The sequence below is a fragment of the Gastrolobium bilobum genome, unplaced genomic scaffold, assembly GCF_033153095.1.
Source record: "Gastrolobium bilobum isolate Gb01-03AN ecotype WA unplaced genomic scaffold, APGP_CSIRO_Gbil_v1 utg897, whole genome shotgun sequence".
Lineage (NCBI taxonomy): Eukaryota > Viridiplantae > Streptophyta > Magnoliopsida > Fabales > Fabaceae > Gastrolobium > Gastrolobium bilobum.
This window is the reverse complement of record NW_026896199.1, coordinates 51,656-72,851: the sequence shown is the minus strand read 5'-3', so window position 1 is coordinate 72,851 and position 21,196 is coordinate 51,656. Positions and strand designations below refer to the sequence as shown.

The 21,196-nt window shown below is 34.3% G+C and overlaps 1 protein-coding gene across 1 annotated transcript; it reads right to left on the bottom strand.

Annotated features, from left to right (window-relative positions):
• Positions 1-2,763: 2,763 nt before the first annotated feature.
• LOC133298204 (kinesin-like protein KIN-5C) lies at positions 2,764-15,230 on the bottom strand. The gene is made up of 23 exons (XM_061497459.1): positions 15,172-15,230; positions 14,947-15,076; positions 14,183-14,341; positions 13,730-14,079; positions 13,487-13,625; positions 13,285-13,382; positions 12,997-13,153; positions 7,235-7,304; positions 7,039-7,115; positions 6,715-6,768; positions 6,535-6,615; positions 6,342-6,453; positions 6,180-6,266; positions 5,795-5,970; positions 5,210-5,371; positions 4,991-5,098; positions 4,656-4,814; positions 4,487-4,570; positions 4,146-4,351; positions 3,963-4,064; positions 3,608-3,717; positions 3,209-3,360; positions 2,764-3,095 (listed from the first exon to the last, which is right to left on the bottom strand). The coding sequence occupies exons 1-23, from the start codon at positions 15,228-15,230 to the stop codon at positions 2,898-2,900; spliced, it is 3,030 nt and encodes a 1,009-aa protein (XP_061353443.1). The 3' UTR covers positions 2,764-2,897.
• Positions 15,231-21,196: the final 5,966 nt, after the last annotated feature.

Sequence of the window (21,196 nt, the reverse complement as noted above, 5' to 3'; positions counted from 1 at the left end):
CAACAGAAACGGGTTTCCACTTTTTCCAATTCCCATCACATATGCACATAAAAAATACACAATGGTCAAGATTTGGTGAATGAGTCTTGCATGACCAATAGGGCCATAGTTGAGTACTATCTGCCTAAACATTTCTCTGGAGGACTAGAAACCTTTGAGATGATTTCCTTGTTCATTTATGGATCCTCCACATTGATTGACCCTTTTAATGTTGCAGCCCTTAGGTGTGCAGCAGAATTTCTTGAAATGACTGAAGATTACTGTTCAGGAAACCTTTGTGAACGGTTTGATCTTTATCTGAATCAAGTAGTCTTGCAAAGTTGGGATGACACCTTTATTGCACTTCAAAGGTGTCAGATGCTGCTTCCTTGGACTGAAGATTTGTTGATAGTAAGTCGCTGCATTGAGTCTCTTGCCTTTATAACTTCACCAAAATCATCCCACTCTGATGTATTTTCATAATAGGGTAACATTTGTTGAAGGGGGAACAAATCCATCAATAAAAATGTCCCGGTACCCTCCACCTTTTGGACCAGCCACTGCAATAGCAAATCAATTCAATTATGGAAAAAATTGTAAAAAATAATAAAACATAAAAACTTGTCCAAAAAATTTCAAGAGATGCATAATAATAGACAAATATATAAAATCATTAATGTAATATCATCTAACAGCTTAAGTTTTTGAGTTGAATTGGTTGCATTGTTCATCTTTCAAGCCCAATGGACTCTCGTGTGAGGAGCGTCTTAAGATATATAAAATCATTAATGTAACCTCACCTAACAACTTAAGCCTTTTGAGTTGAATTGGTTCTTTACAAAATTCATATACCTTATATGTTCATTGAAGGTAAATTATGACATGATTATATAAAACAAATTAAATTGTAATATCACCTTAGCATGTTTATAAAAAGATGATAAATGTTTCAAAGAGGTTGAGTCTCACAATTTGATTTTGTTTATACTTTGAAATGGTTGTTTTGTAACAAGAGGCATCAGGTTAAGTTATTTATTCTCAGGTGCACTACATTGAACATTTATTAATTAGTGGTTTAATCATTTATTAACTGCAGAATTGTTGCTAAGATTTGGCTTGCACATGAGTGACTGATCCTTGAACCTGCACATGAAATTCCAAAAATTAAACCTAAAATAAATGTTAACATATTAAAACAAAGAACAAATTTATAATGGGAAATTGTATCTCAGCAATTTCAAAATCGGGTAGTTTTGGGTTTTAGAAAAATAAAATAAGACATTTTAAAAATTTTACTTTTCTCTCCTATAATGAATCTAAATACCCTGTATTTTTTCTCAAATTCCAAAATATTGTTGTTTGAAATTTAATTTCTCCAAAAAAAATTAATTTAAATATAGTGTCCATATAAAACATTTTTTCCTATATTATTAGGCTTTAATATTTCTAAAGTGAATGTAGATAAGTAATCTACATTTGCTCCCAAAACGACGTTATTTTGGGTTAAAAAATTAAAAAATTATAATGAAAAAGACTATTATAACCCTAAAATAAATTATAATTACAAAAATACCTTAATCTCCGTCTCAAAACGACGTCGTTTTGGACTTACTGTAGATAAGTTATCTATATTGACGGTAGAAAAAACGAACTCATATTATTATCATTCAATGATATATTATTAAAAAAGCATTTATCATTTTAAAGGATATAATTTTTTATCATTCTTTTTTCTTTTTTAAATAAGGGAAAACATTAAAAAAATTACACAATCTTGGGTTAGTAATTCCCATCATGTCTCTATTAAGGAGATCTCTACACTCATCAGGAGGCTCCTGAAGAATAATCATCTCCCTGTTGCCTAAGTAACTCTCTTGACAGGCTAAAACGTCAGCCACATTATTCCCCTCTCTAGAAGGAATGAGTCAATTTGATATCTCATTATCTATCCAACAAAGAATGGATCTTACTGATGAAAGTCGACAGGGGCTGGTGGATCTCACAGTTACCTTTCACGGGATTGAGAGCCACTTGAGAATCCCATCAATCCACACCTTGCGATATCCCTGCTCCCGGGCAACTTGAAGGCCATTAATTTAAAATTGTTGCTTGAGAAAATGATTAGGTGGCAAAATTGTTGCTTGTTAAAGCCAATTTGTCATTCTAAATGAAATTATTTTGTTTTGATAGTTTTTTATCTTCTATCTTCTTCATAATACTTTCTTTTCTCTCCTCCTGATTTTGTAAAGAAGAGAAAAAGTAAAAAAACCATCAAAATAAAATAATTTCACTTAAAATCATACAAAATTATGTAGTTTAAAATAACAAACTCTTCCCATTATTATTATATAATTTAATTTTTTTCCTACATCAAAACTAAACTCAATTAAAAAATTTAGTTGTATTTTTACTTCGGACTTTTTCTGCTAAACGAATTAATTCAGGCCTATATCACGTCTAATTCAATTTTGTCTCGATGACAAACCTTCAAGGAGAAGAAACCTATTGCCAAATATAAACCTATTGCATCTCAATCCTCTTCCTACTAAGCTATTCTTGAAAGTCAAATCATTAAATGATCGTGTAATATTATATTATTGCAAGTTAAAACTTAAAACTGAATTTTTTTTCTTTTTTCGTTGAGATGATTCCGAAACAGTCTCCTTTGCTAGATAAGCGAATATTCATATCATTACATGCGTGTTGCAAAAATATACAAATTACTTAAAATATAACAAGATCACATGATTGGATTTACAGGAATACTAACATGATTTTGGCATTTAAATTATACCACTCGACGATGCCTGCTTATAACCAATAATGAATGGTACAATTGTAATAAAAACAATGTTACAAAATACAAATTTTGATACCGTAAAGGACAAAGTGAGCATGCTAAGTCACCATCACCATCCTTAATTTACTTGGCTGAAGGGAGAACGAGGTATCAGTGATGGTTTCAACTCCTTTATATCAAAAGATTCAAATGAATTGTTCTCCCGGAATTCCCCAAGAAGGGTTTCCATTGGCAAGGATTTAAGAGACTCTATTGTCCCTTTACTTGGAACATCTGGCTCACATCTTATTGGGGTTGTCCCACTTGGTTCATAGTCCTGCAAGACATAAGAAACAAGCCACAGACATTTCATCAATTCAACATGGCCCGTTTAATAATAATATGCAAGATTTATCTTCTGAACATAAAAAGAGAGTAGAGTCAACCTACCCTATACTGTTGCTGAAAAATTTCACGTGCTTTTTCTTCGATGGAAGTAGCTTGGCCAGAATGATACTCTCTGAAAGTTTCAAGTGTATTTGCATGAGTTTTGACAACATTCAACACGCCAGATATGGATTCTCGCTCCTGCTCAGACATGTCTGCAAAAGATATCACAAGAAAAGGACCACGTAAATGCAACATAGAAAAAAAATCCATAAAATCCATAAAAAAAGAACCATAAAATGTCACTAGATAATTGTAAAACTCTCTTTTAAGCTAAGAAGGTTTTTACATGCATATTGAATCACATAATACGAGAGACTTTGAAGTAACAAAGATCAAAATCATGACAGCAATATTGTTAAACCAAAGGACCAAGATCTTGAACATACTCAAATGACTCACCATTAAGCTGATGAAGGACATCCTCGCTGTTCTTTGCCGCATCTTCCTCTGCTGCAACCCGAGCAGAATTGATTTCGATGTCGTGTTGCACATTGCTATCAGAAGCATTCCTGTACAAAAGTAATTAATATCAAATTAAACCTATCAATGAGATGATTAATGGTTAAGAAAACAGAATACTGCCATGAATAAGAAAAGCACAGCCTTGGCCAAAACCAAAACCAATTAAGCATAATGTAAAATAATTGAATGGATTTTCAGTAAAATAAATCCACTCAAGTCTCATCCCTATCTAATCTCATTTCCAGTAAACATGAGCAGCAGAGACAGTTATTTGAATCAATTCATCACACACCTGATAAGTGAAACTGCTGCAGAAATATGTTTGGCCCCAATCTCATTTACAGCCTCGTGTGTCCTCTTCGTGTGTTTGATAGCTGATTCGGCGGTATTGAAACTAAAGAGAAGGATTATAAGATTAAGTTAGAATAAAAGTAACAGGACCTTGATCAAGAAATCTAAAAGAAATAACATTCACCTTTGCTGCAGGAGTACCTCCATCTGACAATGTTTTGCAGCAGAAAAATCAGCAGTATCTCCGGCTTCTTTTTCTGCAAGCATGCAAAAGGCCTGCCATTTCCCTTTTGCTTGACTCACAATATCTCCCACTGATGACACATGTCCATCCAAAAACAACTTACTGGCAAGGCCATTTTCTCTAAGATCAACAAGCTTTGCATCTACCTACAAGTTCAACCACCGAATCATTTTCAGTATTAACTGATGGGCAGAAACACATGCATTACCCTGTCAACAACCATACCCCAGAGGGGAAAAAAAGAAAAGAAAAAACTATCAAAAGAAACACTCTAGACAGACCAGATCCATTTGACGACGAATGTGATTTGATACTAAACTAGTCATATCAGCAATAAGTTTCTCTGTATCAGATCTTGACTGCTCCTGCACGGAATGAGCTTTGCTAATAAGCATCAACAACCATAAACAATATTTTAAAAATAAAGAAATTAGTAATACATGTTGTCACCTCATAAGCTTTTTTAAACTCTCTGATGCTCTTAGTTTGTATTTCATCAGCCTCTGATGCAAAGTTTTCAAGCCTTTTTTCTTCTTCCAAAAGTTTTTCCACGAATTCATGAGTGTACTCCGATATATCCTTCAGTTGTTCAGCACTGACATTAAATCTCTTTTTACAAGACACAGACCAAAACAATTAGTAGATAAACAATAAAATGATAAATGAAATAATATTAAAAGTAAAAAAAGTGTAGGAAAATAAGCATAACAGTAAGAGAAAAACCATATTCGTGACTGAATGGCTAAAAATTAGAGATAGGCAGAAGGAAAATTAGAAGCACATACATGGCGTAGTTCCCTTGCAAAAAGTGCTAATTCAGCCTGCTGAGTTGAAAGAGAACTCTGAAGATCATCAAATACTGAACCTGCTTCGGTGGCCTCAGATGCAAGAAACTGATTCACCAGGAAAAAAGTAAATTTCTTTTAGTGTAGAGCAAATATGAAAAATACGTTAACAAAATATAAGTCAAATAAACATAAGTAATTTGAACATCTGCAGCATACTTCTTCAACTGAGTGACCATTGTAGGATATAAGAGACGATATTTCCTCAAAGGTAGCATCAGAGCCCGCCTTATGCAAACGCACAACATTTTGCACTGCCTCAATATGAGATATGTACAAAGCCCTCAGAGCTGTAACTTTGCTTTTCAAATCAACAACTGCCTACAGGCAACAAAAAGATGAATGAGTAATTTAAGGGAAAAAATATGCAAAACCGTGAACCAAAAGTGACTCTAAACAGAAAACAAAGATCAATACCAAAAGGAATCAACAAATTTAGTTGAACTGTAAAGAACCACTTCATCCCAAAACTTTAAGGTAATAGATGAAGGCTTTTTTTTTAATGATTTATATTATTCTCTAACACATTCCCTCACGCAAGAGCTCTTTAGGCTTGAAGCGTGAACATTGCACAGGCCCAATTTTTTTGGTTTTACTTTGTGCTTATTTAATTTCAAGTAGGAGGTGGTGATAATCGAACTCGTGACATTAAGGTCACTGAGGGCTCTAATACCATCTTATCAGAACTAAGAAAGGATGTGAACAACAAGAGCAACAGTGGCAATAGAGATTTATTTTACACACCTTATCATGAATGCCCAAAAATGAATGGCAGAGATTCTCCACGCATTCAAGGTGTTCGTTCTGTTGAGACAATGAAGTTGCCACCGTGTTACAAAGAGAACCAACTTGCTGGGCGAGCTCCATTTGAAAATTATTCACCACAGCTCTGTTGTCTGAGTTCAATTTATCTTCTCTACCTATAAAATATAATAACAGACACATTAATAAGTTGTTGGACATGTTATAAAAATATAAAACCATTCATTCGTGTGCTCCACAATTTGGGACAATTGATTCATGATATGGAATGAATCCGAACCTCTATGATCATTCTAGATAAAAATAAAAAAATTAAAAAGTTGAAATAGAGCACAATCAAACCAGTGGAAAAAATAAGATCCCTTACCAATTTTCGAAAACAATGAAGCATTATCCTGAAGAGCTTTCTCCAAATCAGCACGTAAAATGCATGCTTGATGAGTCAGATCATTTTCTATTGTACATAATTAACATTATGTTAACAAAGCAACAAAAAGAAATGATGATAAAAACATACAATCATACATACCTGCTTTTCTCTGCTCAGAAATGATAAAATCTTTCTCTTTCAAGGTATACCGACATTTCTTTAATTCTTCTTCTGTGTTGAAAAGCAATTTACTGGTCTCGTTCAAGTTTTGCTGTGTCATGTTTTTACTTCAGTTTTATAAATGTGCATACAGAACTTTGCAACTAAAAGAACAAATGCTCATATAACTCACCTCAGTGGCATCGAGTTTTGCGCTTAAATCTGAGCACTGCCGAACTTGGTCAGTGTATTTACTTTGCAAATCCTCAAGTTGCTGGTTGAAACATACAAAACAAGACTCTAGTTAAGCTTATCAGGGACAATGGCCAGGGAAAAATATCTTCTAAATATAATAGCCGTCAAGAAAAGAAACCTTATGATGAGTTTCTAGTGCAATCTCCATCAGCTCAATCTGATCTGCCATGGCCTGATCAGAAGAAAAGCATGCATCAATAGAAGGGCTCAAAGGCATGCTAGAAGTATGATTTTATGAAACAGGACATGGAAATCTAAAAACACAAAACCTAAGTATACCAACAAATTAACAAGAACAACGAAAATAAACATCTTAGGAACAAAGAAATATTTTCTCAGCGGCTGGAAGTTATGGCAGAAGTACTGTTCCTGATGAACATGTTGAATAATCGTGTTGCAACCAGAAAGGAAATAAAAATCAAAGATAGGAAAAAAAAACAACCTTCTTTTCATTCTCCTCCTGAATGTATCTGTCCTTTGGTATATAGATGCCATTTTTCTCTCGTGCAGCGTAAACCTCTTATCATAATCACAAAATTAATCAACCTCAGAAACCCATGCATCTCAAAGAGTACAAGAAAGCTAAAGACCCAAATAATTCTTACTTCAGTAACTACAAGATAAACAAAGCAACTAACCTCCCTTAAGGCGTTCAATTTCACCATAAAGATCCTTGATAAGTGTTGATTTCATCATTTTTTGGTTAACCTAGGAAATCAGGAAACAAATATGAGAAGAAATAAATGCTTGAGGCACAATAATGAATCAGATCAAAATAAAATGAGACAACATATGTTCTAATTAATAAAAAGGAAAAATGTCAACATATCTAGAACATCTTATCCTCGGCTGATTTGTGAGCACAGATGTGTTTGGTATACATTGATATGTACCAGGTACATTGCCCTTTTCTTTTCAAATTTTCGATTAAGTACATCTATGATTAGCTTAGCATCACAAATGAGCCAGTATTACACAAGCACAAGCTAGCCCACACAAAAAGTTAAGTTTCGCTTCTAATTTATTTAACTTGCTACTAACTGCTACAACTTCACCCGTCCAAATTACCTGTCGTGTTTACACATTTGGTTTTACTTGTATGATGTATTTCATGAAGATTTGTTGAAAATTTAGAGTTAGAATGTGTTGTAAATATTAGGTCTTTTATTATTATTAGTATTTGTTGTATTGGGCCAAGCCCATTAGGTCAAGAATTAGGGTTTTTAGTCTCTATAAATAGAGACCTCTTTGTATCATTTCAAATACACAATTCAATAATATTTCAAATACCCTTTTCTTTCAAGTTGGTATCAGAGCTCTCGATCTTGAGGGCTCTGCTTCCGCGCCTACGAAACCTTCTTTTCCCATCTCTCGCTGCCATCAGCCGCCACCGGAAAAATTTTCCGGGGACCTCTTGGACCAAGAGATCATTGTTTCTCTTTTTTTTCTCATCTTACTCAGTAGCAAGACACCAAAAAGAACGCGTTCATCGTTCATCTTCAAACAGAACCCATTTTTCAAAAACAAAGAACACTGTTCATCGCGATTGACCTTCTTTCTGGCGGCCGTTCAACTCCGATCAGCCCCAGATAGGTTCGCAACCCTTGGACACCCTTCGCCTGAAAAGCCCAGCCCGACCGGACGTCAGACGCGCCTCCACGCGCCGCTCCTTTCCCTGTGCGTGAATCCCACGCGCCGCCAGCTTCACCGGCGCGTGACAGCGCGTGACGGTGGTTATTGGCTGCGGACCGGTGCAGTCTTGATTGACTCTCCGAGCTCGTTCTGGATCTGTGCTCATCTCTTTGATCGGACATCGTTTGGTATTTATTTGTGATTTTTTGGCTTCTTGGAGCTTTTCTTTGACCATTTTCTGTGCAGTATGGCCTCTTCTCAAAGGAGTTCTTTTTCAAAATTTTATGATGGTACCTCTTCTAGACCTAAGAGAGATGATCGATGGTGTTCTTATTGTAAAAGAACAGGTCATATCAAGGATTTATGCTTTCGCCTTTATGGAAAGCAAACTGTCTTAGAAAAGATGGCAAGGATGCGTGGTCAAGCGCATTTTACTTCTCCTGAAATAACCCCTGCACCTAATGAGACCCAATCTGCATTTCGTCCAGATGAGTTGGAACGACTCCGAACCATTCTTGATTATCTGAGTAAGCCATCTGATACTAGTGCTTTGGCTATGACTGGTATGAGCTCCAAAACTCATTCTTTCATTTCTTCATGTAATGATTTTAAACATTCTTGGGTTGTTGATTCTGGTGCTACTGATCATATGGCTTGTTGTGCTGACTCCTTTATTTCTTATCATCCTACCATTGGAACTCATACAATATCCATAGCTGATGGCTCACATACATCAGTTGCGGGTTCTGGTGACATAAACTTACAGCAGTCCTTACATCTTAAGGATATTCTTCATGTTCCTAAACTTTCCACGAATCTTCTTTCTATTCACAAAATTACAAAAGATTTGAATTGTACTGTAACCTTCTTCCCTACCCATTGTGTTTTTCAGGATCTCGCCACGGGGAAGACGATTGGTAGTGCTAAAGAGCAAGGTGGGCTGTACTATCTGGTGTCACAATCTCCCGCAAATAAAGTAACAGATCACACCTTCATGTCTCATGGTCAATCAACTGCTGATTCTTTAATTTGGCTGCATCATAAGCGTTTGGGTCATCCTCCATTTAGTTTACTCAAATCTTTATTTCCGTCATTGTTTTTGTCTAAGTCTGTTGAGTCTTTTCATCATGATGTTTGTGAATTTGCTAAGCATCATCGTGTGTCTTTTCCTTCTAGTATTACTAAGAGTGTTGAACCTTTTGATCTTATTCATTCTGATGTTTGGGGTCCTTCTAAGGTCCCTCATTCTTTTGGAAATAAATGGTTTGTTTCTTTTATTGATGATTGCACTCGTGTAACTTGGGTTTACTTAATGCGTGAAAAGTCTGAGGTACCACAACTGTTCTTTCAATTTTATAAAATGATTGAGACTCAATTTTGTAAAAAAATCAAAAGACTAAGGACAGATAATGGTACTGAATATGTCAATCACTCTTTTTCCCAATTTATACAAAATCAAGGTATGATTCATGAACTTACTTGTGTAGACACCCCTCAACAAAATGGGGTTGCAGAAAGGAAAAAACGTCACCTTCTTGAAGTTGCTCGTGCCTTACTGTTTCAAACACATGTACCCAAATGCTATTGGGGAGATGCCATTCTTACTGCAGCATTCTTGATCAATCGTCTACCCACTCGGGTTCTCGATCATGCAAGTCCTATTCACTCCATGACTTCTTTTTTCCTTCTGTTCCAACTTTGCAAAGTCTTCCTCCTCGAGTGTTTGGGTGTGTTGTCTTTGTTCATATTCATAAACAGCATCGCAGTAAGTTGGATCCTAGAGCTCTTAAATGTGTCTTCCTTGGATATGCTCCTGATAAGAAGGGCTACAAGTGCTATCACCCTGGAAGTCGGAAATTTTTTGTTTCTATGGATGTTACATTTCAGGAATCTGAGTCCTTTTTCCAAGGTCCTCATCTTCAGGGGGAGAATAATTCACCAAAAGACTCATCACCTTCCTTCTTTGAATCTTCAGTGTCTACTCCTTCACCAGTGTCAGTGTCTCTTCCTCTTGTTCCTGTTCCTAATGTGTCTATGTTTGATCCTCCTGTGACTGATCCTCCTATGACTGATACATCAAGTACACCAGAGATACGGAAGATTGTAACACCTGAATTGGTATATCAAAGAAGGAAACAGCCCACATTGCCTCAACAGCAACCTCAATCATCTGAACCACTGGTAAGTCTTGAATCTCATATTTCTGATCATGATGTTAATACGTCTGATGACTTACCCATTACTACTGTTTCTGATGACTTACCCATTACTACTACTTCTGATGATTTACTCATTGCTTTAAGAAAAGGAAAAAGATCTTGTTCCAAGAAAACTTGTTCTTCCTGTCCCTCTTGTACTCAATACCCTATCTCCCATTTTGTTTCCTCTGCTAATCTTTCTGTGCAGCACAAAAGCTTTGTTTCAGCACTAGATTCTACTTCAATCCCAAAATCAGTACATGAAGCTTTGAAAGATGGGAATTGGGCTCAAGCCATGCAAGAGGAGATGAATGCGTTGGAGAAAAATAAAACATGGGAGGTTATTGATAGACCCAACGGAAAGAAAGCAGTAGGGTGCAGATGGGTTTATGCCCTGAAATATAATTCTGATGGCACTCTTGAGAGATACAAGGCTCGATTAGTCGCCAAAGGTTACATTCAAACCTATGGCATTGATTATGAAGAAACCTTTGCTCCAGTTGGAAAGATGAATACAGTGAGAATCTTGTTGTCCCTTGCTGCCCATTACAATTGGGATATAAATCAATTTGATGTGAAAAATGCTTTCCTCAATGGTGAGTTAGAAGAAGAAGTCTACATGGAAATCCCGCCTGGTTTTGATTCTGTGAAGGGGGAAAATAAAGTTTGTTGATTAAAAAAGGCCTTGTATGGATTGAAACAGTCACCTCGTGCTTGGTTTGGAAGGTTTACTAAGGTTATGATGACCTTAGGATATAGACAGAGTCAAGGAGATCACACTCTTTTCTTCAAGCACTCCCAAAATGGGAAGCTTACTGTGCTCCTTGTATATGTTGATGATATTATTATCACAGGTGATGATTTTGTGGAGAGACAGATTCTGCAGACACGACTTGCCTCTGAGTTCGAAGTCAAAGACCTTGGGAAACTGAGATATTTCCTAGGGATAGAAGTAGCTCATTCAAGCAAAGGAATTTTTATCAGTCAGAGGAAATATGTTTTGGATCTTCTCAAAGAAGCAGGGAAGCTCGGGTGTAAACCCTCTAATACTCCTATTGAGCAGAATCACAAGATAGGCTTTGAAGAGGAGAGTCCTCCAGTTGATAAAGGACAATATCAACGGCTAGTTGGAAAATTGATATATCTGGCTCATACTAGGCCAGACCTAGCTTATGCTGTTAGAGTTGTCAGTCAGTTTATGCACGATCCAAAGGAGAAACACATGCAGGCAGTAGAGAGAATTCTTCAGTATCTTAAAGTTACTCCTGGTAAAGGATTGTTATTCCAACGTGATGGTAATCTCTCTTTAGAAGTCTACACTGATGCTGATTATGCTGGATCCGTGACTGACCGTCGTTCTACCACTGGTTATTGCATGTTTCTTTGCGGTAACTTGATGACATGGAGAAGTAAGAAACAAGATGTGGTTGCCAGATCAAGTGCAGAAACTGAATTTCGAGCTATGGCTCAAGGCATTTGTGAGTTATTGTGGCTGAAAATTGTACTTGATGATCTCAAAATAAAATGTGAGGGACCTATGAAGCTGCTATGTGATAATAAGTCTGCTATTTGTATAGCTCATAATCCAGTTCAACATGATCGGACTAAACATATTGAGGTCGACCGCCATTTCATCAAAGAGAAACTTGATAGCGGGTTGATTACCACTTCATACATTCCCACTGGGCGTCAATTAGCTGATCTATTGACAAAGGGACTTCCTTCAGACAGATTTCAAGAACTTACTAGCAAGCTGGGAATGATAAATATCTATTCCTCAGCTTGAGGGGGAGTGTTGTAAATATTAGGTCTTTTATTATTATTAGTATTTGTTGTATTGGGCCAAGCCCATTAGGTCAAGAATTAGGGTTTTTAGTCTCTATAAATAGAGACCTCTTTGTATCATTTCAAATACACAATTCAATAATATTTCAAATACCCTTTTCTTTCAAGTGAATGCTATGGAAATCGTGTGTATCTTGTTATTTAATTACTTATTTATTTATGTTTTTATATCTTTAATTTTTATATGATATATCCTCATCTACCTATATCCTAGATTTTGAATTTTTGTCCTACCCCATACCCATACCTTAATAGGTTCGGATACACAATAAAAACAGCCCTAAATTATCAATAAACTTGAAACCTCAACAGATAACCGGGAGGTAGCTTCACGCCAAAAGGAATAAGATACTGTTACAGCTTTCATTGATCACCTACAAGCTGAGTAAAAGTACTCAACACATGTCACAACTCACTAGAAAAAATTGAATTGAAAGAGCCAATATTCATAAGATTTTAACAACATAAATAAGTTTTCATCTGAATAATGGATCAAGTAGAGTAATCAAATAATTCAAGTCAGTATCTTTGTTCAAGAAATTTATAAAATATTTTTATGCACTTGTACATTATAAATGTACCAAACAATTGTAATAAAAAAATACACGAATCACACAATTCTTGGAAAATTACTATTTCATGAACATTAGATTAAATATTTTGAAAACACCTCTAGAGATGCGTAGTTTAACAAAACCTATCAAGTCATTGAAACAGTAACAAACCTCGGGCTTATTTTTTATGTTCTTTGCCCTGTGTGCATAATCCAATGTGCTCAAGGTCTCCTCTAAGCAATGAACAGCAGGAGAAACGGTTGCTATGATGCATGTCTTTGTTCTTCCGCCAAGTGAATCACGCAGTAAACGTGTCAACTTGCTATCCCTAAATTCCAACATTTTTATGTAAGCAAACAAGAAAATGATGCATACAAACACGTACACAAGTATGCCCCCTAAACAAAGACTTAAAGAGAATGAAGCATAATCTGGCCACTAAACAGAGGGTGGAAAAACCTGTAAGGGACATGACCAAGGTGCTCCACAAGTGCACTGATCACTCGCCCTAAAGTAAGCAAACTTTTGTTAATTTCTCCAGCTTCTCTTGCACGACCCTTAAAAAGTATCACAAAAATCCAACCTAACAAGCTTAAATTTTTATTCTTCAGGCAATTCCAACAGTGTATACCAAATAAAATGTACGCTTAAAGTGTATTACCTCTCTAGCACCAGACCGAGAAATATTTTCTGAGCCTGCTAGATCCACTAAATTCAGTTTGCCACATTTTATAAGTTCTTCACCTTCAGGGGTTGCTTCCTTGATGTGAATTGTAATGGAAAACAAAGAATGTGACCGACTGAAAGGGGAAAACATAATTTCAATAAAAGATCAAAAATTGACAATCTGTCGAACAAAAGAAAAAAAAAAAATGAGAGAAGAGAAACAGAAAGCAACAATTACCTTGATTGCTTGTTCAATAAAGTTTCTGCAGTACGCCGTTTGGAAGACCCTCTCTCCAGAAGAGTAAAAATTTCACTTGCACATGTCACAATCTCTTCCTCCAAACCTCTTACAAGAACACCACCTTTACCATCCTCCATAAGAGGTAGCTGCTTCTTTTGCTTCTCCTCCAAAGCAACTTTAGAAATTTCCTCTGGGGCAAGCAAATCAGTAATCTCCTCGTTATACAATTCTAAGAAAGTGACTTTCACACTATACTCAGCATTCTGGTTCTCAAGAGTATCAAAAATCTGCTTAATAGCCCTTGGTATGACTCCTGCTTCTGTAGGCAACTGTCCATTGTGCCCACTCTGTAGAATAGACCAACAAACTTATTAAGCATGATCGATGAGTTTGCATGCTACACTGTCATGTCATTTCATGAATGACAAATAGATAGACACTAAATCGTACCCTTGTCCTTTTAGATTCACCTTCCATTGTGTATGTTTTCCCAGTACCAGTTTGACCATATGCAAATATAGTACAATTAAAGCCCTCTAGAACTTCATTTACTATTGGAATGATAGCTTGTTCATAAAGATCTTTTTGCTGGGCAGAAGGACCGAAAACCTGCACGATATTACCATGAATAAATTTCAGATCCTTAAAAAAAAAAAAAAATCCTCCAGCTTGTTATTATAACATTTCTCCTATTCTATTGGTTTATCATAAAATGTAAACCATTGTGCAATGCTTATATCTCTCCTATTCTGTTGGTTTTATCTTTAATAAGTTAAAGTTATATGCTCTGAAGAAAATATTATCATATTAAAGTTTTTTATTTAACTTGATTCACTTAGGATTTTATATTTAATTAGATTTTATCTAAGATTTTATATTTGATTATAACTGTTATTTATTTAATAATTTTATTGTCTCACTTATGTAATTCAAATTTTTCCGTAAATTCATAAAATATCAAAATTTCATTTCTTACAGATAGCATCTGAAACCAAGGGTAATATCCACTAAAGGAATACCAATCAGTGTCCAAGGTGCATCTCTTAACTAAGCAAACATGTAAATGGTTTTTGATTTAGCACCAGATAACTATGAACCAGGACGACAACCTAGTACTTCACACGTCAACAACGTTGTACGAAACAACCAAACATAGTACAACCTAGCACTTCACATGTCAAAATTCGCAGAGATTAAGGAAATGAGAGAAGCGCCTTATCGAAAGTGAAAACTCTGTCAATGTGCTTGCCGGCGATGTTCTGAGACACGGCTACCTCTCTGTTGTACTCGTTGCAAGTGATAACCTGCGGCGCATTGCTCCGCAACTCGTCTTCACTAAAGGGCCTGAAAAAATAATTAAAATTAAAAATTAAAAAAAATTCGAAAAAGGGAACGGAATTGGAATTGATAGATAGTTAGGTATTTGAATAGAGGAATACCTGCAACGAAGGAGAACCTGAACGTTGACGCCCTTCTCCTTCTCGTGGCGACCAGACATTTTTCGATTGAAGAGTGCCAGAATCAGAATCAGAATCAGAAAGCAAAGAAGAGAAGAACGTGCTTTCTCTCTCTCTCTCTCTTTCGCGGGAGCGTTTTGAGATTTGAATTTTTGGAGACACGCTATTGTCTGTCTTGTCTTGCGTTTGCTAAATTTCATTTCTGGTTTTATTTTATTTTTAAGGTTTTAATGTTTTTGTTGTGAATTTCTAAACTCACGTGATTTTAAGTTGAAAAATTAAAAAATTATAATAAAAAAATTATTATAATCTTAAAGTAAATTACAATTATAAAAATAAATTGATTTCTGCCTCAAAACGACTTCATTTCATTTTGAGCTCAATATAAATATCATATCATCATTGACTACAGAAAAAATAAATCATATCTTTAATAGGAAAAAGTATTGATCATCTTAAATTACAACTTTATGTCATTTATAATAAAACTAAGTCGTTTTGGTATGTTCTTAGTATTTTTTACAATTTTTTATTTTTTTTAAATTAGGAAGAAAAAGAAAGTGCATGAAAAAAATGCAATAAACAACGTAGTTGTATTAAGAGTAAACACCCTTTTTAGTCCCTGGCAATATCTACGAAGTCTTTTTCAGTCCCTGGCAATAAAAAATGACCAAATTGGTCCCTGAAAGTACAAGAAAAGGTCACTCTACATATTTGGGAGTTGACATAAGGACTAACATGGCCCTTTTTTTGTAATTTCAGGCACCAATTTGGTCCTTTTTTATTACCAGGGACTGAAAAGAACTTCGTAGATATTGATAGGGACTAAAAAGGATGTTTACTCTTGTATTAAAAAATATGACACAAAGTTATGTCATTTAAAATGACAAATATTTTTTCTTTTTCCTTTTTAAATTTACTAAACATAAAATATTAATTTTTATATTACATACTATATTCTGTTATGTTTTAACACATTTATCAAAAACTATTAAGTAAAATCCAAGTTGTCAGCAATGCTTCAAATATAAATTGGGTTCGTTTTTTCTGTAATTAATGCAAATAAGTTATCTGCATTGAGCCCAAAACGAAGTTATTTTGAGGCGAAAATCAAGGTATTTTTGTAATTTTAATTTCTTTTAGGGTTATAAAAGTCTTTATAATTATAATTTTTTAATATTTCAACACCAAACGACATCATTTTGAAAGTAAATGCGGAAATATTTTTTTGATATAAATAAATATGTGTGTTATATATATACACACGCATGTCCATATTACTTTAATAAGTATTTTAGTGAATATTTATCTTAATTTTATAAAATTGATTTTGGTTAATAATAAATTTGAGGTGAAGTTACTTTGACAAAAACAATATTGTTTGAGTGTTTAATAAATATAATTATTGGCAAAGATATGAAAATAATCTAAAGGTAATATATAATATTAAAGGGAAATCAAATTGTTTTCTCCAACCGTAGAAGATAACTATCTCATATCATAGAGAAATAAAAAAACGTGGCTGCAAAAAAAAAATTCCTTTAACTTGTGGGCTTCACATTTCTTATTAGTGTAGGGAAAAAAATTTCTCTTATGTTAAATGAGAGAAGTATTATCCAATATTAAATAATTAAAATATTTTTGTTGATGTACGCACAACTAACTTTTTTAAAACATAAAAATAAAAGTTTAGCGTTTGTCATTTTAAATGACATAAGTTATGTCATTTTAGGAGAGAGATAGACACAAGGAATGAAAATCATGGGGGAGAGAGTGGGTGGTTTTTTCTAATTTAAATTTTAAATAAAAAATAATATTTTGTGTCTATCTCTCTCTTAAAATGACATAACTTTATGTCATTTAAAATAACAAACATTTTTCCCTAAAAATAAAAATGTTGATTTTGTTAACATTATACCATTGTTGTGAAAACCGGACCGAACCGGCCAAATCGACCCAGAACTCGGTGAACCGGTCATCTGACCGGTTCGATTATTACATTGGATCGGTCAAGTATCAGACCCGGTACGACCCGGCTGATTTTGGCCAAAAATCGGTGACCTGGTCGGTTAACTGGTGACCCGGCCCGGGTTTTTAAAAATAATATTTTTTTTTAAAGTTTTCCAAAAAAAAATCATAATTGACATATTTGAGTGATCTATTACTTATTGACTTACATAAGTTATGTACCTACAATCTTAATATTATCTCAATTATGCACTATGCAGGGAATTTTGATTTGATAGTTAGAGATGTCGCTTACCGAACCTGAAACACCAATATAACAAAGCATTATGTGTTTGTTTGATCCTTTATTGGACAATAATGTATAATATATTATTTTTTATATTAAAATATTTAGAATTTATATTATTTTTTTCAGCTATCTAAGTATATTTATAATTTTTTAATATAAATTATAGATTTATACATAATCATCGGGTCATGCGATTCAACCAGTAACTCACTGGTTGAACCAGTGACTCAGTACCTCGACCGGATCATTGACCAGGACGGTTTTAATAACATTGCATTATACATAATTCGAGATATAATCATTAAAAATCCGGATAGATTTTTTTTCCACCAGAATTTTTTTAAAAAATAAAAAATATTTTTCACTCTAAATAAATGTTTAAATATCAGCTTTAAGAAAATAGAAAATTTTAAAAAAAATAGAAAAAAAATCAAAATCTTATTTTTTATTGTTTCCGTCACCATCATGAAGTTTTCCTTCCCTTATTATTATTATCCCTCAAATATCTTACTCTCATTATTTGCTTTCACATGTCCTTCTTAATAATTATATATATATAAAGTATTTCTAAATTTTGATATCTAAATTTTTAGTTAAAAATGTATTTTAAGTACTACATTTAAAATGTATAAAAAAAAAATACTACATTTAAATACAAAATAACTTTAACTTTGAAAATAAAAGCTCTTCTGACAAAAAGCAATACATAAAAAAAAATCAAACTTTCATCCAAATGGACCTAGATTAAGTTTTAAAAGTGCAAACACATGCTAAGCAATGTCAACATATGACTCATTAAAAAATAGGATGATTATTCAATTATTCTATACACTTCATTATTTATGAAATAGGAGATTATTATGCCATTGTAAATGATACATGTATTTTTCTAGCATATTAGTATATATAAAGACATTTAAACAAGTAACATGAGAGTAGCCCAATATAAGAACACATTATGGAATAACACAAGTTTACTCAAACCTCGTGTATTTTTCATTTAGGTTTTGTTTGGGAGTTTTAGGGGAAGGGAAGGAAAGGGATCCAAGGGAGAGGGAGGGGAAGGAAGGGAAAGAAATTGAATGGTATTCCCTTTCTTTGTTTGGGAGTTAAAATAAAGGTAAAGGAGAAAAATAGAGAGTTAATGAGATATTTTTACCATTTTATTCTTTTTTAAAATTAATATAATTATTATATTTTAAAAAATTAAATTAAATTTAAAATTTTTAACAAAATTATTTATGTACTTTTCACAATACTAAAAAAGATCATATTTTCGACGAAATTTTTCGTTACAAACGATGAAAATTTCGTCACAAAATTATTTTTTCGTCAAAAAGTGACAGAATTTTTTCTCCGATGAAAATTTTTACAAAAATAAATTTTCGATGAAATTTAGTTTTCGTCAAAAGTTTTGACGAAAATGATTTCCTCCATCAAATGTTTTAAACGAAAAAAAAATTCCGTCAAAAATGTTTTTCGTTCAAAATTTTCGATGGAAATTGTTTTGTCAAAATTTTTGAAGGAAATGTTTCATTCAAAACTTTCGACGAAATTTAGATTCTGTAAAGAATTTTGACAGAATATTTTTTCCGTCAAAATTTTTATCGAAATATTTTTCGTCACAATTTTTGACGGAAATATTTTCTGTCGAAATTTTTTGACAGAAATGTGTTCCATTGAAAATTTTGATGGAAATGTTTTTTATCGAAAAACTTGACGAAAATATTTTCGGTTAAAAATTTTCAATGGAAATGTGTTTCATTAAAAATTTCGACGAAATTTTTTTTTGTCAAAAAGTTTAATGAAAATGTTTCCATCGAAAAATTTCGACGGAATTTTAATTCTGTAAAGAATTTTGATGTTTTCTAATAGAGTTCAATGAACAGAAAGAAAGGAGAGAGAGGGTGTGAGAGAGAGAGAGATGAATCCACAACTCTGATCTGAATGTATGTTATTGAAGAATGAATGAAAGATTAGTTACAAGAGTGAGAGCTAAACAATCTATTTAAAGAGCTTAAGGCTGAGTCAGCAACAGCTCTGCACAAACACAAACCTCTAACTAACTACAACAGAATATATGAGAAATAATCCTATACAGTGAGGTGTATATCGAAAGCTATTCTACTTTATACTCTAATACACCCCCTCAAACTCAGGATCTTTGAGGATACAGAGCAGAATCAAATATGCAGAGTTTGCTCCGTAATTCTTCAAATTCGATGCCTGGAAGAGCTTTAGCTAGAGTGTCAGCCACCTTATCAGATGCAGGAATATGAGCAACCACCAACTCTTTAGCCAGAACTCTCTCTCTCGCACAAAGAAAATATCAAGCTCTATGTGTTTAGTGCGAGCATGAAGAAGAGGATTATGGGAGAGAGCCACGATGCTCAAATTATCACAATAAACAGCTGGTGTAGATATAGGCACCCGTAGTTCACATAAAAGGGATTGCAGCCATAAAATTTCTGCACAAGTCAAAGCTAAGCTCCGGTATTCAGCTTCAGTACTAGATCTAGCAACCAAGGTTTGTTTCTTAGACCACCAAGAGACAAGATTTGACCCCAAAAACAAACACGCATCTGATGTAGAACACCTATCGTCAGGATCACTAGCCCAATCAGCATCACAATAGGCTGTGAGAGAAAAAGGACTGGAAGAAGGTGCAGATTGCAGTCTCAAACCGAAAGAAATGGTGCCTTTGAGATAATGCAGAATACGTTTTACAATTTTCCAATGATCTAGTAGAGGCTGAGCCATAAATTGACACACTTTGTTAACAACAAAGCTTATCTCAGGCCTAGTGATAGTGGCATATTGAAGAGCTCCAACAATGGACCTGTAGTGATGAGGATCCTCATAGAAGTTAGAGCCATGCTTGGAGAGTTTACAACTAGAAGGCATAGGAGTTGCAAAGCTATTGGCAACATCCATATTAGCTCGAGTGAGAAGGTCACGAATGTACTTAGACTGATTAAGGAAGATAACGACAGAATGTGGTCTATGGACTTGAACCCAAGGAAATAGTCCAGATTTCCCAAGTCTTTTAGAGAAAATATGGAGTTGAGTTGAGAAACAATGTGCTGAATGAAAACTGAATCATTTCTAGTCACTATAATATCATCAACATACACAAGTATGTAAATGCTTCTATTTGCAAAATGATGAAAAATAAAGAGGGATCACAACGGCTGGAAGTAAAGCCAAGATCAGAGAGAGAGTTTGATTTTATTGAACCAGGCTCAGGGAGCTTGTTTGAGACCATAAAGAGCTTTATTTAGCTTGCAAACTAGCTTCTTATCAGATGACTCAAAGCCTGGTGGCGGAACCATGTAAACATCTTCTGCTAAATCACCATTAAGGAAAGCATTATTGACATCCTATTGTCGAAGAGTCCAGCCATAAGTGAGAGCCAAGGTAAGCATGACTCTAATAGTGACAAGTCGAACCACAGGAGAAAAGGTCTCAGTATAGTCAAAACTAGCTTGTTGATGAAACCCTTTAACAACCAGCCTTGCTTTGTATTTATTGACACTGCCATCAGCATTTTCTTTGAGTTTGAAGACCCATTTACATCCAATTGCAGTCTTGTTAGATGGTAAAGGCACAAGAGTCCAAGTATTGTTAGTTATAAGTGCAGTAAATTCAGTTTGCATGGCTGCTGTCCATTTTCGACTGGCAAGGGCCTGTTTGACCGTAGAAGGTTCAATGTGAGCTAGAAGAGTAATGGACCTAGCAAGAGCTTTTGAT

Excerpts from the sequence above, each read along its gene's own strand:
- LOC133298204 (XM_061497459.1), bottom strand. The coding sequence starts at position 15,230 with ATGTCTGGTCGCCACGAGAAGGAGAAGGGCGTCAACGTTCAGGTTCTC. Across the intron at positions 7,116-7,234 it reads AATTGAACGCCTTAAGGGAG|AGGTTTACGCTGCACGAGAG; the intron begins GTTAGTTGCTTT and ends GATTATGATAAG. Across the intron at positions 4,352-4,486 it reads TTCGTCGTCAAATGGATCTG|GTAGATGCAAAGCTTGTTGA; the intron begins GTCTGTCTAGAG and ends TTGAACTTGTAG.